The sequence below is a fragment of the Primulina tabacum genome, chromosome 8 (assembly GCF_025594145.1).
Source record: "Primulina tabacum isolate GXHZ01 chromosome 8, ASM2559414v2, whole genome shotgun sequence".
In the NCBI taxonomy this organism is placed as follows: Eukaryota; Viridiplantae; Streptophyta; class Magnoliopsida; order Lamiales; family Gesneriaceae; genus Primulina; species Primulina tabacum.
This window is the reverse complement of record NC_134557.1, coordinates 9,580,291-9,594,614: the sequence shown is the minus strand read 5'-3', so window position 1 is coordinate 9,594,614 and position 14,324 is coordinate 9,580,291. Positions and strand designations below refer to the sequence as shown.

Here is a 14,324-nt window from a genome sequence, read left to right as displayed (position 1 = left end):
TCGTTATGATAATAATAATTACAATTAAATATATATAGAACATTTTTTCCGTAAAAGACAGATGCACTAAACTATGTTTAAAAATAAACTTTACAAATGATTAAAATATTTAATTTAATCTGAAATAGACTCGAAGTTTTAAACTGATCGAACCGGACCGAACCGAAAGACACAAAGTTTTAAACCGATCAACCAAGCCGAACCGAAATTATATATAGTTTGCCATATATTTCAGATGCAATTTGTCCATGACAAATTTTGTTGCATCTATGGAGATTTATATCACATCAATATTCCCTATTAAAAATAATAAAAGAAATTTAACGTTGCAGGGAGAAAAATGATATTGGCAAAGAAAAAAATTATTTCAGCAAAGAATTGAAGATGTCAATTTCTGAAGAACTCCCTGCAAATATTTACAAGACTGAATTTCTAGTCTAGGAATTTATAAACGGGGGTCTATTTGTGCGCTGCTTTGGGGTTAAAACGGCTCTAGATGTAAATTAATGCCCGCAAATTTACAGTTTGAAATTATTTTTGGTGAAATCTACTACCTTCTGTACCAAAAATCTTGACCTGTCCCTTTCTTTAATATCATCTTTTGCCATATTTATTTCCAATGAATGATGCATTTCCTTCGGGTGGGGGGGTTCAGTTCCAGATTAGAAATTCTCGACTTCAAGGAAAAAATAGATCTCCACGGGTAACCCATTGCACGAATCTTTTAGGGAATCCGGTCAATGGACGAGAGTCAATATCTTCATCTGCAGATTCATTTCCCTGAACAACGAAGATGGCCAATTTTATTTCCCGACACTCAACCAACTATACATAGAACTCAAGAAAGTCCTTTAATGTATATTAGCTTGCATCTCCATAGTGCCTTCCATTTATTTAGCTTCAGTCTCAGTGTTACATTTGGTTCATTTATTGTCGACGTGTCGTATGATGACTGGATATCCATCATATCAGTCAGTTTGGACAGAGCATGTTATACCAAGTCTAGCTAAAGATTTGTATTGTGGGGAATTATAACGATATGCAGGAGACAGACAGATTATTTTTATATCAGGTATGGTGAGATAGAGGCATCATGCACGAAGGTAATCATCCAGCCAAACAATAAATTAGATGCAAGTGAACTAACCTTCGGGAGGGAACTGGACCCGTTTTCCAAGCTGGCCTCCGGTTTAATTTCACCCGACGACAAACCAGTAGACAACGAGCCAATTAGTGCAGATCTGGAAACGTCAATAAGTTGAATTGTCTGTCAAACTGTTGCAACTCCACGAAATATAAAGTTGCACAAACGAAGGGAAAGTAGATAAAAGATTTTAGTATCAATTACGTAAATGCTATTCATGATGATTATAATCAAAGTTAGTAATTAATAATTGATCAGAATTTAAGGCCTAGATTCAGAATTAGCAGCTTTATCGATGGTTGGGATAAAATCGTACACAAAAATCTTGTTTTTTTTGCTTTCGTTGAACCACAGTCCAGCACCGCCCCATCCCCACCCCAACCCCACCCTCCAAAAAAAAAATAAAAAATTATTCACTAAACTCTATCTGCCCTCGTATTCACTCAAATTATGGGAATAGAACATTAAAGCAAAATGGAGAATTCTTATCTAAACAATTACAATTATTACCTTTCATATGTTTCGTCTTCACAAGAATTTCCAGATGAAGAAAGCCAATCAATGTCAAGAAAATTTGAGCAGTTGAATGAATCTCCACATTTATATAAGCACATGTCCTCAGTTTGGAGATACTGATCTGGTTCAGTATCTGGAAAAAGCTGTCTGCGGAACATTGAGGGGGTAAATCTGCATAACGCAGTCTCCATTAGAAAGGGTGAACAATATAAACAGTATCAGCAAACAACTGCTAACGTGATGTCAAAAGAATATCATAATTTTTTCAAAATGAACAATAACACTATAATTTCCTATTTACTTGTCCAAAAATCCGGTCATCCATTCATAATTCAAAAATTGCCAGGAATGCGGAATATCATCAGGTCAAGACTTGCCTGGAAAAAGATACTTCGCTTCCACAAGTTGAGATTTCCGGAGTTAACTCAGAAAGACCCATGTCACAGCTTGGAGTCTTTCCAGATAGTGGTTTGTTAGAATTATCCACGTTTTCAGCATTTGCATCATCAATAGGTGAGTTGGTATCGCAAAGAATGTTTCCATCGGAGAGTGACCTTTTGATAATTGACCTATACAATCAAATAAATGAGAATCAAGGCAATTTCGAGGACCCTACTTGTTCGACACAAATAAGCCTTGAAGATGTTTAATGAGTACTTCAACCAGTGGGATGCCCAACAATTTTGTCCAAATGAATTCTATTCTAAAAACAATTACCAATTGACATACAAATAAAGAGTTAAAAAACACTTATCAGATGCTTATGTCTATATATTTCCTGTCTGGTTCATTTTTCAGAAAAAAAGGATATTGCTGCAAAGAAGGGCATAAGTGATATGTTAGATGCTAATTTCACATGGAGGAAACCAGAGAAAATGCAAATGAAGATGACTGCAATAATATGAAAATTTAGCTTCATGAACTAGGATTTGGAGTACAAGTTAGATTTACAATGTTCTAAAATTGAACAAACAAATTTACAACGCCTAACCTAATTTTAACTCCAATTTTTTTTAATGGGGTGTTTTAGATGAAGATTGAAAAGGTGAAATATCTTTTCACTTTGGCTTAAATATATTGGTTGTGAGCGGGTCGCCTTTTTATTAATGAAGTACTTTTGAGATGAATACTGTTAGGAAATCGAATTAAACAAGACATACGAGCGTCCAGTTATTGAAAATTAGACCAACATTAAGCTGTCTTCAAGTACATAAACACTTAAATCTTAACAAACCTAGCACTTTCTTCAGTAAAATCAGAACCACGTCTTCCAACATCGTAATGCTGATCAGAATCAAGTTCCCACAGAGCTGGTTTACCCTGTTGTGGCTGAAAATATCCCAAAAACCTGCTCATGGGAAGAAGAAGTAAGCACTACATATTAAGCTGGAAATGTGATAATCTTGATAATTGACATTCTAGAAATGGGCTAAACTAAAATATGCCTGAAAACTTATTTGACAAGATAAATAAATTAGAACAGGAACCAAGTTGACCCTGATATCTTTCATTATAAATTTGGTAGAACCAACAGGCTTACACATTAATGGTATCTTGTTTCTCAGCATCCATGTAAGTATTACTGTAATAGCGTTGAAGAGTTCTCAAAAACTCCTGGGATTGTGTTGCCGCTTTCCATTGACCTCTTCTTTCTGAAAATATCTGTTTAACATAGCAAATGTGGAGTGCATATGGTGTGTGTTACGACTCTGAAGCAATAACATGTAATGCATTGGTATATATAAGAAAAACCATGGGCTTCAACTGAATAATCAAGCAGAAGATAAATGGAGGAAAAGACACAGCTGTACATCTTATCACAGATTGCAGCTTTTCATCAGACAATGGTTGATACACTTCTGCAATGAAATGAGTTAAGTCAAAGAATCATTACTGCAACAGTGCATGATATTTGTTAATGCCATCGATCTGATGGAATGAACCATCTCCCAGGTAGTGCAAATAGATAAAATATCATGTTTTCAGCATTCAATAATCCAAAAATTTAAATAAGCAATTTAAGTGAAACAATGCCTTTACACAAACAGAAAAATCTCAGCTCTTCGACAGGAAGATAATGATCAAACATAACCAAGCTCTTATCTTTGAATCAAATGTTAAGCATTGTTACCTAACAAAAAGTAAAAGATTTTTGCAGTGGCTTACATAATTTCTTGAGTGCAAAATGTACTTCTCTTGTCAGAAGAAAAAAGATTCTCACTGCTCTCAAAAAAGGTGAAAAGTTTGGATCTAATATTAATCAACTCCATTGTGGCCCATCCTGACAGTCACGAGTAGTTGTAAATATTCTAAGCAAAGATTAAACGTTGAAATACATCTTTTGATCACCTTACACTCATTAAGCAGAAATTTCATAGATAAAAAGCCTTAAGCTGAGTCATATATTTTAAGCCTTTGAAGATAAATTATTTAAATTTCCCCCAACTTTGGGAACAAAAATATATCAAGTGAAAAATTCCACTCAACTCGTTCTAGCACAATCATAACAATATAGCTTCCCAGCCACATCGTTTACCTTATTGTGTGCTGCAGATCCACCATATTGTAGAGCAAGGGTGTCACCCATCGCCTCATAAATCTTCATTAAATCATTTGCCAAAGGGGAGTCTAGGTTGATGGTAGGAACATCAGTGTACCCAAAAGCATGCAGCTGACGACCAAGAGCAACCAGCCCATACACATATTGAGCAACATTTGTTCGATCCAGACAGTCAATGCAATTTGTCCTTAAAACTCCTTTTTGGAAGGCAGAAGGCTTGACAAAAGGACTTCCATCCACTTGACCATTTTCCTTGTCCTCTTCATTCAAGTTGTTAGAACCCTCAACCAAAATGCATAGATCCTCAATGGCACAATTAACATTACAGTTATTACCGCATTGAAGTTCACTGTAAAAATTTCCACAGCTGGTCAGATACAGAGACACGCAAGGAAATACTTTGCTCCCAGATGCTCAATAATGTGCAATTGTACATAAAGATTCCCATACATGAAGCAGAACATCATTTCTAGGAAATACATATTCTATTGACAAGGACAAAAAAAACAACAACTGGGGGTTATCAGATGAGCCAAAGGAGCACAAACCCAGCTAATGCTAAGATAAGCAATACATTTGAAATAATAAGTCAGTTTGTGTATCACAAGTCATTGCATGTAAATTTGACAAAATGTCCATTGGCACATGGATTTTTCCGAACAACTAGAACTTGTAGCAGGCGAATGCACCACCAAAGTAACATAATACAAGCACAAATCAACCTTATGGTCTCACACTGACAATCTCCCAAGAAATACTGACTGGAATAAGAACGAAAAACTGTGTTTTACTAATAGTGGAACTACTAAAACTCGGTCCACTAATAAACTTCTCTTACCATGAAGATGGGAATACTTGGCAGCAAAAGAATCCGGTCAACTCTAATGCATTAACAGCTACTTTGACTAAATATGCCAACACACTTGTTCCTTTGCTGAAACATAAACAAGTAAATAATTGAGTCAATTATTTATAACCTGCAAAATGCATTGAAGCCAAAAGAAAGCAAGATACGCAAACATACGTTCTCGAGTATTTATTCAAATCCCAGTGAAGGAACTTTAAGCGACTTTCAGGGGTAAGATCTTTATTAAGAACCTCAATAGCATAAGCAAACTCTGCACAGAGAATAGATTCTCTAGGCTTCTTCTCACGAGTCTGACAATCAAGGAAAATATGGAAATTAGACATATGAACCAAAAACTGAAAGCTAAGGAAGTATGCAAGTGTTTGGAACACCAATCCCAACCAAAAGTACCTTAATTAGATTTAATATAATGATAGGATTCCCATATCTCTTGACAAGATTCCCGAAGTGAAGTTTAGTGGCTTCATACATGGGGTCCTTTCTTGATACTAGAAGAAGATGTGGAGTCAGCATTAGAATGAAAATCAAACAATTCGAAATAGCCTTTAAGTTTTATGAGCCATACATATAATATCAGGTTTGATATTCAACCGTGATGTCTCTTGTGACCAAAAAAGGGGTATTGATCCCCGGTTCTGTACAATGGAAGACATCTGTATGGGACTTCCTTGAAGAGCCTCCTCGAGCACAATTTGTTCAATCTCAACATCATTTGCTACGCGGCCCTTCTCGTTCACCCCCCGTTTCAAATATCTGAAATACAAAAGAGAGAAGGAAAATGGTCAAAAGTATAATAAGGAAGAAAGAGAAGATTAGCTGTCTCATTTGTCATAATTTTTGGTCTTCCATCAGACAAAAGTGCCTTGTAAATCCACTGTAGCAAAACACACGCTGCAATATATTAAGCTTAAGACAATATTTTGTTAACTATGTTTTGTTCCTTCTACATGCAATGATGTGTGTCAACTTACATGTATAGTATCAATTTCATTCATTAGCAATAGCAGCAAAATCATAAAAAGTCACCAATCATAAATAATTCGAAAACCTGGTTCCAGCATAATGACGGGATCTTCTAGCAATGAGAATAAAGTTGAAATAACGCCCAGATATTGACAGTTGAACCTGTTAAAAAGAATAAAAAGTGCATCTATATGATTCCACAAAACGAAGAAATATAAACATATGGGCCAACAACATATTTGATAAACCACATCCTTCCAAATAATGACAACAACATATTTGATAAACCGCAATACATCCTTGAAAGCTTACTCTTAAAATTTCGACCTTAGAAAAAGAAAATCGTAGAGAAATCCAAAGCGAAGGAGTATATAGTAAGCAAAATGTAACGTCAACCAGAGAGAGATACTATAAAATACTATGTTACGAAGACTTGAGTAGTAGTTACTAAGTTAACTCACAACCGTCGTACTCTAGAAAAACCTCAAACTGTTATTACCTGCTTAAAGAATCCATAAAGTAGAGCAATTGTCCAAATTGAATTCCTGATCTGACTACGAATTCCACGTGTCAAGAATGCGTTCCAGACGAACATTGTCTCATATATAGCTTGTCCTGTTTCATGATTGCTCATATTCTTTTGAAGAGTATACATAAGACGGTAGGAGTAGCTAAAAAAGAAGTCCTTTGTAAGATCCATGGACCGGAGTAGCTTCTTGTATCTATTGATCAACGCAAAAGAGAAGGCAGAGGTAAAAGCAAATGAATAGAAGTCCACTGTATTGACCAAAAATGAAACTTAAATTCATCGCATATAAACAAAACAAAAAGGTATGCCCTGCTTCACCTCTGACGATACCTTTTTTGTGTAACATGATAATACCTTGTTTTGTACAACATGGCAAATTAACATCACAACACATCATCGTGTGCCCCTGCACAGTTACTGGGAGAGAAGAAATCGCAATGGTGCAAAGAACATTGAACTATCAAAGACTAACAAAACATGAAGTATTTCTTCGCTGTTCGAGCTCAAATAAATGTACATAAATTAATTAATTTCATATGATTGGCCTCACGCTGAGAAGGTGCCTAGCAAAATAATCAGAGACTACCACCACTGTATAAGTGGTCTAATGCTAAACCCTAGACTAACAAGACAAAAATTAGAGAAAAACCTACATTAAGACAGTAATCTATACACCCCAAATGAGCATGATTAATTTACAGTTCAGTACTCTCCTAATATCACCATCGCTTTACATTTTCATGCAAAATCAGCAAACACCTGTTCTCATTCCTAGAATAAGCCATATTTGATTGAATCATAGCGTTGGGAATGGGAATCATCTCGCTCTTGGCAATGGCATATACTGCATGACCACATATTGTGCCAATATTCCTTCTTTTAGTGATAAGCAGCATGTAATAAGGTCCCAAAAATTTTATGAAACCTAAAACCACAAGAAAAACATTAGTAAATATCTGGACAGAGGTAGAGAGGGCAAGTTGCTTCTCAAGCTTAAACACATACAAATTTTGGGGAATAGAATCTTGAGAATATAACATACCAACAATTCCATAACAGGTGGTGACAAATTTAAGTCCACCAGTAGACATATTTCCTCCATGTATTCTTCTCAGGAGGTCGTAGCAATCGAATTCTGAATATGTTGTTGAATCTTCAACGATGATCAGCTCAGTCTGTTCTAATCTGTTGATCTTTAAGACTTTCCAACAGGTTCTACTTTTGTCCCGCCCAATCATATAAAAGTTCTAAAGTGAAACGAACATAAATACTCTCAGCATATTAGAATGAAAATCTAATAAGTGACAACTTCTGACTACTTCCTATGAAAGGAGAAACAACAAAAGATGTCGAAAGACAGAACTCGTTGAATACACGTGTAAGCTTGAAATGGGACAAACAAAGCAATATTAAGCTACTGTACATGACCAATGACTATAAGAAAATTGTGGATGTGGAATATAAAAAGATGATCCCACTCTAGTTGCAGGTACTAAATAGATAAATAAAAAAGGGTTAGGTTCATGGCAACCATTTCAACGGCACAGAACTGTTGACTTAAAACCCAAAATTACAAATATTCAGCAAGACATTTACAAATTTAGAAGAAAAATCGCACCGCACACACATAAATATAAAGATATTGGAATCAAAATTACTCTCTTTGTACGAAAATTAGAAACCGTCATAAAAAATAACTGGGCCTTGTTGAATGAAAATAAATGCCAGGCATACAACCCTAGATTTCACCTTTTTTTCTAATATTCAAATAAGTGATTTCCTTCTGTTTTCCTCCTTGCCAAATAAACACAAATACAACTGCCCAGAGTGGCTTGGTGAATTTTGCCTCAAGAGAAATATCTCGCATAACCTTGTGGTGTCACAACATATAGCATTGATGTGATGGTTCACAAAAAATTAATTACAATGATTTAGTTCAAGCTTCCCGATCTTTGTAATTGCTCTTTCCTCTCTCCATTTGTTTTCCCATCCATGGATTAGGAAACAGATTTCATACCTAAAAGGTCAAAATTACCGGCTACCATCCCGTGATAAACACGAGAGATGGATTTACTTTCTGATACACCTTTCACTTTCATCTGAAAAGTTAATATTTATCACTTTCGCGCCAAAAGTGTCATAGATGCAAGGGAAAAATAACATCTCCCATCCTACCAGCTTAAGGCAAATTAAATCAAAACAATAATACATGGAGAAAGCAGACATAGGATGCCTCATGAAGTTCTATAAAGTGAAGCATGTTCGCAGTTATCACGTCATGGAAAATTAAGAACTAATGTTTAAGAGTAAAAAATAATGTTGGACACGTGTCCGGTACAACAAAAAGGCCAAAATTTTTCACGGTAATAAGGTTAAACTTAAATCAGCACAGTTTTAAAGTTAAATTCACTTATATCAATAAGAATGAAGTACACACGTGGCAGATTCTTCAATCCAACCACAAAGTAAGAGAATAACTTTGCATTCACTTTTATAATTACAAGTTAAAAGAACCGTTTTAACGTCGTATCAGCTAACTGTTGGGCAACACTTCTATTTCCACTCAAGCAAAACATGCATGCATGCCCTCACGTACGAAATTTTCAGTTGTATAGGTTTCAATCATGTTTTGAGAATCTTTCACGGCTGCATCTATACTTGCAGTTGCACAACTCTCCAGTTGTATCCTACCTCCAGATCTGACACGATGTCACGCTAGTAATTCCATATTTTCGTCCATAAATTATACCAATTTACTAAATTCGTATAAAAAATGGCTGGATGATTGGATCAAAAAAAATAAATGTCTGGATGTAAAGTTAAAATATTGAGCAGTTGAGTTTGCTCCAACCTATCTTCATCCCAAATGGCAATTTACTACGTAATCATTCCAATTAGCTTTGTTAGAGAAAGTTGGGCGAAGATCACCATATTCACGGGATAATTTAGGAGTTAAAGGGGAAAAAAGTTTTTTCTGGCCAAGCTTTCCTGCATATTCCATCAAGTTCTAGGAAATTTAGCGAGAAAGATGTGAAACAAACAGATAGGGAAACCTCTGGATTTTTCTAAATCACAGCGAAAAACTAACTATTTACACCAATCATCAATGTCTCCAAGATCAAAATCTACTGTGATGATGGACAATTTTTCAAATTCTAGGTTTTACATGAAAATAGCCTTTTGTAGGGAATAATAAATGCCACGGAAAATTCAAGATCCAATTTTTGGTTTAATTTCAGTCTTCAATCACCGACCTTTGAGCAACATCCTACATTCTTCCTTACCAGACAACAAAAATTCGTGCTTAAGCAACTACACATATACAAATACGCAAGATAAACGATCAATCCATTGGAGGCAAAAAAGGGATCAAAACAATTCAATCACAAAACCATACCGATGATGTCTCATAAAGCCTGAACTTCTGCAAATAGCCGCAGCCAGAATGCTGCTCATTCTCTACAGCCATGCTTCCCATCCCGAGCCTTTTGTGCCCGGGCTTCGATCAAGTGATCAGCGCATAAAATAACCAGAGTCAACTCTGCCTTACAAACCCTAGACTACTTCAACAAATCACACCATACAAACATAAATGTATATACATATCTAGACACCAGAGTCCACTCCTACGAATCAAAAGTTTTATTGCATTGAAACTCCGAGAATATAGCTAATTCACTACAATGAGGCAAGTCTCAAACAATCGGGAAAATAAACAGCAAAGAAAATCCAAAAAAAAAAATTAAGAACAAAACAACATATCCTTACGCAACACCAAGACTAATTGAAGCAAATATAAGAGAGAAACTCAGATTTTCTCAGGTGTAGATCGAGAGGACAATGGGAGAACCAGAGCTAATACGTTGACGGCTCCAGCCCAAATGCAATAGAGCATATTCTAGTATAAATAAATACATGCGTATAGAATAAATATTGTGTGTGTTGCATGTATATTGTTGAAAATAAAGAGTTGTGTTGATTAATGTTGAAAACAAGAGTCGTAAATATTGAAAATTAATGTGTGATGAAGTATGCAACTGATATATTTATTTTTGGATTATTTTTAAAAAAATTAAATAAATAGGTCTCTCAATTTGTGAAGAAGAACACAATTGAGTGAAGAAAATTTTATAAAAATATGTAGTTTAATATATTTTGTGAGTTTGAGATTTTTATTTTTACTGTAAATTTTTACTTTTAACGCGTTATCAGCACGATACTCGAAGATTCGGTTCTCCATATTTTTCCAATCTCCAACACACAAGAAAAAGGTAACAATATTCGAAAGTAAGGATATTTATTTTACTGTTTATTTATTTTTATTTTGTATATATTTAATATATAATATCATGTTATTATATAAAAGGAGTATATAACACCTCATTATAATAACGTGATGTGATTATATTATTATAATGCTTATATAATTTTATTATGTTACTGTTTATTTATTGTATATATATATAAATAATATCATGTTATTATATAAAAGGAGTCTATAACACCTCATTATAATAACGTGTTGTGATTATTTCACTGTTTATATATTTTTATTGTGTTATATAATAATTATATATACATGTATAATGTCACAGTATTATATAAAATGAGTCTATGGCACCTCATTATAATATTGTGATGTGATATACATAATTATTTAAACATGATTAACATTATATACATCATATTATTACCATAAAATTTACATATATATACTTTTATTTTTTTTATTTTGCAACTGTCATAAACGGATAGTTTTTACCCTATAAATATGATTTCACAAACATATTCTATAACTCTAAACTTACTCTTCATCTCTAAAAAATTTCTTCATCAAAATTTTCGAAGAAGAAAAATATGGTTCTTTCAAGGCTATTTTGTGTAATTATTTTGGTTATTATACTCACTATTCTTGTATTTATCGGATAATACATGTCTCGTGTTTTTTCTTTATTTTTAAGAATGCTTGTATTTATAATTTATCCGTTACTTTGTATTGCCATTTTAATAAATTTATAACTTAACTAATAAAATGCATTGTTATTTTTATAGTACATCATGTCAAATTTGGCAAAGCTCGAATTTGTTGCGCTCGACATTACGGGAAAAAATTATGTGTCATGGACTCTCGATGTGGAAATGTATCTTGAGTCATTGGGTCTAAGTGAGACCATTAAAGAAAATGGTACCTCATCATCACAAGAAAAACCAAAAGTTATGATATTTTTATGTCGACAGTCTTGATGAATGATTAAAATGTGAATATCTAATTGAAAAAGATCTCATGGCTTTATGGAAAGGATTAAAAGAAAGATTTGAACATATAATTGAAGTTTGAATGAAATGTGTTAAGATTCCAAGATTTTAAGAAAGTCAGTTATTACAATTCGACGATATATCGAATAATCTCGCAATTAAAATTTTGTGGACATGAGGTTACGGAATCGGAAATGCTTGAAAAAATATTTTCATATTTCACGCATCAAATATAACTCTACAACAACAATATAGAGTGCGTGGATTTGCGAGATATTCTGAACTTATCGCATGTCTTCTTGTGGCGGAAAAGAACAACGAACTGCTAATCAGAAATCATCAGTCCCGACCCACTGGATCAACAGTATTTTCAGAAGTAAATGCTGTAAGTAAAAATGAATTTTAAACCTGGAAACCAAAATCAAATTCAGAGACAAGGTTTTGGTCGTGGTCGTGATCGTGGACGTGGACGTGAAAGTGGTAGTGGTCGTGGTCGCGGTCGTGATTTTGAAAACAATCGAGATAGTTACTTCTATAACTCATCTCAAAAGGACGTCATGAACCACCCATTGAAAATGCATCATGAGAACATGAGTGTTAATGAAAATCACTTAAAACGATTTGAAAGTTCTTGTTTTAGATGCGGCACTTCAGGACATTGTCTCGTATTTGTCGAGCCCCCGAGCACCTTTGTAAGCTCTATAAAAAAGATACAGGGAAAGAAAAGAGACCAACTTCACTGAACACAGTGGCCGTTTGCGTGATTCAACTCATTTTGATGCTGAAGATTTTCTGAATGATTTTTCTGAAAATGATCGATATATTGGTGGAATTGAAATGTAAAATATTTTATTTTTTATGTGCTCATATGCTAATGTTTTATTGTATAATTATGATATGCCTTATATTTTTCAATAAATTACATATGTATTGTCAGTAAATTTTTTTTCATTGTATATTTTTTTTAAGTTCAAATATGAAAAATGCTATGAACAAAGCTGAACAAGGAACTAATCCCATGAAAGTTTGCATTCCTGATAGTGGTACAACGCACACTATTCTCCGAGATAAAAGATATTTCTTGGAACTAAAACCAACAAAAACAATGGTGAATACAATATCAGGTTATGTAGACTTGATAAAAAGTTGTGATAAAGCACATTTTTTGTTACCTAATAGTACAAAATTTCTGATAATTGATGCTTTGTATTCACCACAATCGAAAAGAAGTTTGTTGAGTTTTAATGACGTATATTCTCATGGGTATGATATAAATGAAGGAAATGAGAAATATATGTGTCTTACCTCATATAAATCAGGAAATAAATATGTAGTTGAAAAACTATCAATGTTCCATACTAGATTGCATTATACATAAATAAGTCCAATTGAATCAAACATGGTAGTTGATAATTATTCAATACTGATTAATTGGCATGATCGATTAGGATCTCCCGGTGATCACAAAATAGAGAATGATATTCTGACATAAATACATGATGATGAAAAAGTTCCGTCAGAACCACAAACTGATGAGAATCTTGAAATCTCTATCAATTATATTAATACTGGAAAAATATGGAATCGATAAGATATAAAGAAATTGATGAGATATTTTCTTACAATTGGCATTTGACATCATAAATGACAATGAAGATCATGAACCAAAATCATTTGGTGAATGTAAAAATCGACAGGACTGGATAAAATGGAAAGACGTCATTCAGGTTGAATTGGATTCGCTAAATAAACGTAACGTTTTTGGTCCTATAGTCCTTACACCCGAAGGTGTAAAATCTGTTGGGTACAAATGAGTCTTTATTCGAAAGCGAAATGAGAAAAATGAAATAGTAAGATATAAAGCTCGATTGTTGCACAAGGTTTTTCTCAAAGGCCTGGAATTGATTATGAAGAAATGTATTATCCTATTATTGATGCAATCATGTTTCGGTATTTGATTAATTTGGCAGGTATCCGAAAATTTAGAAATGCGTCTTATGGATGTTGTCACAACTTACTTATACGGATCACTCGATAGTAATATATATATATATATATATATATACAAAAATCTCCTGAAGGATTTAAGATGCCTGAAGCACAAAGTTCAAAACCCAGAGAATGTTATTCTGTGAAATTGCAAAGTCATTATATGGGTTAAAGCAATCCGATCGAATGTGATATAATCGGCTAAGTGAAGACTTAATGAAAAAGGGATATGTAAACAATTCAATATGCCTTTGCGTTTTAAGAAAACAACATCCGGATGCGTAATTATTGATGTATATGTTGATGATTTAAACATCATTGGAACAAATAAGAAAATTCAAGAAGTTGTGTCGTACTTGAAGGAAGAATTTGAAATGAAGGACCTTGGAAAAACAAAGTATTGTCTGGATTTGCAAATTGAACAAAAAGAATGTGAAATATTTGTTCACCAGTCAAATTATACAGAAAATGTCCTTAAACATTTTAATATGGATGAATC

At 33.8% G+C, this 14,324-nt stretch overlaps 1 protein-coding gene across 1 annotated transcript; it reads right to left on the bottom strand.

The window, feature by feature from the left end:
- Positions 1-346: 346 nt before the first annotated feature.
- LOC142553671 (phosphoinositide phosphatase SAC2) lies at positions 347-10,491 on the bottom strand. The gene is made up of 16 exons (XM_075664099.1): positions 9,978-10,491; positions 7,623-7,827; positions 7,340-7,505; positions 6,551-6,773; positions 6,137-6,213; positions 5,654-5,841; positions 5,479-5,576; positions 5,245-5,378; positions 5,059-5,154; positions 4,197-4,569; positions 3,201-3,322; positions 2,895-3,008; positions 2,038-2,229; positions 1,655-1,831; positions 1,148-1,241; positions 347-780 (listed from the first exon to the last, which is right to left on the bottom strand). The coding sequence occupies exons 1-16, from the start codon at positions 10,056-10,058 to the stop codon at positions 679-681; spliced, it is 2,442 nt and encodes an 813-aa protein (XP_075520214.1). The 5' UTR covers positions 10,059-10,491; the 3' UTR covers positions 347-678.
- Positions 10,492-14,324: the final 3,833 nt, after the last annotated feature.

Excerpts from the sequence above, each read along its gene's own strand:
- LOC142553671 (XM_075664099.1), bottom strand. The coding sequence starts at position 10,058 with ATGGGAAGCATGGCTGTAGAGAATGAGCAGCATTCTGGCTGCGGCTAT. Across the intron at positions 5,577-5,653 it reads TATCAAACCTGATATTATAT|TATCAAGAAAGGACCCCATG; the intron begins GTATGGCTCATA and ends ATCTTCTTCTAG. Across the intron at positions 2,230-2,894 it reads TTTACTGAAGAAAGTGCTAG|GTCAATTATCAAAAGGTCAC; the intron begins GTTTGTTAAGAT and ends TTGATTGTATAG.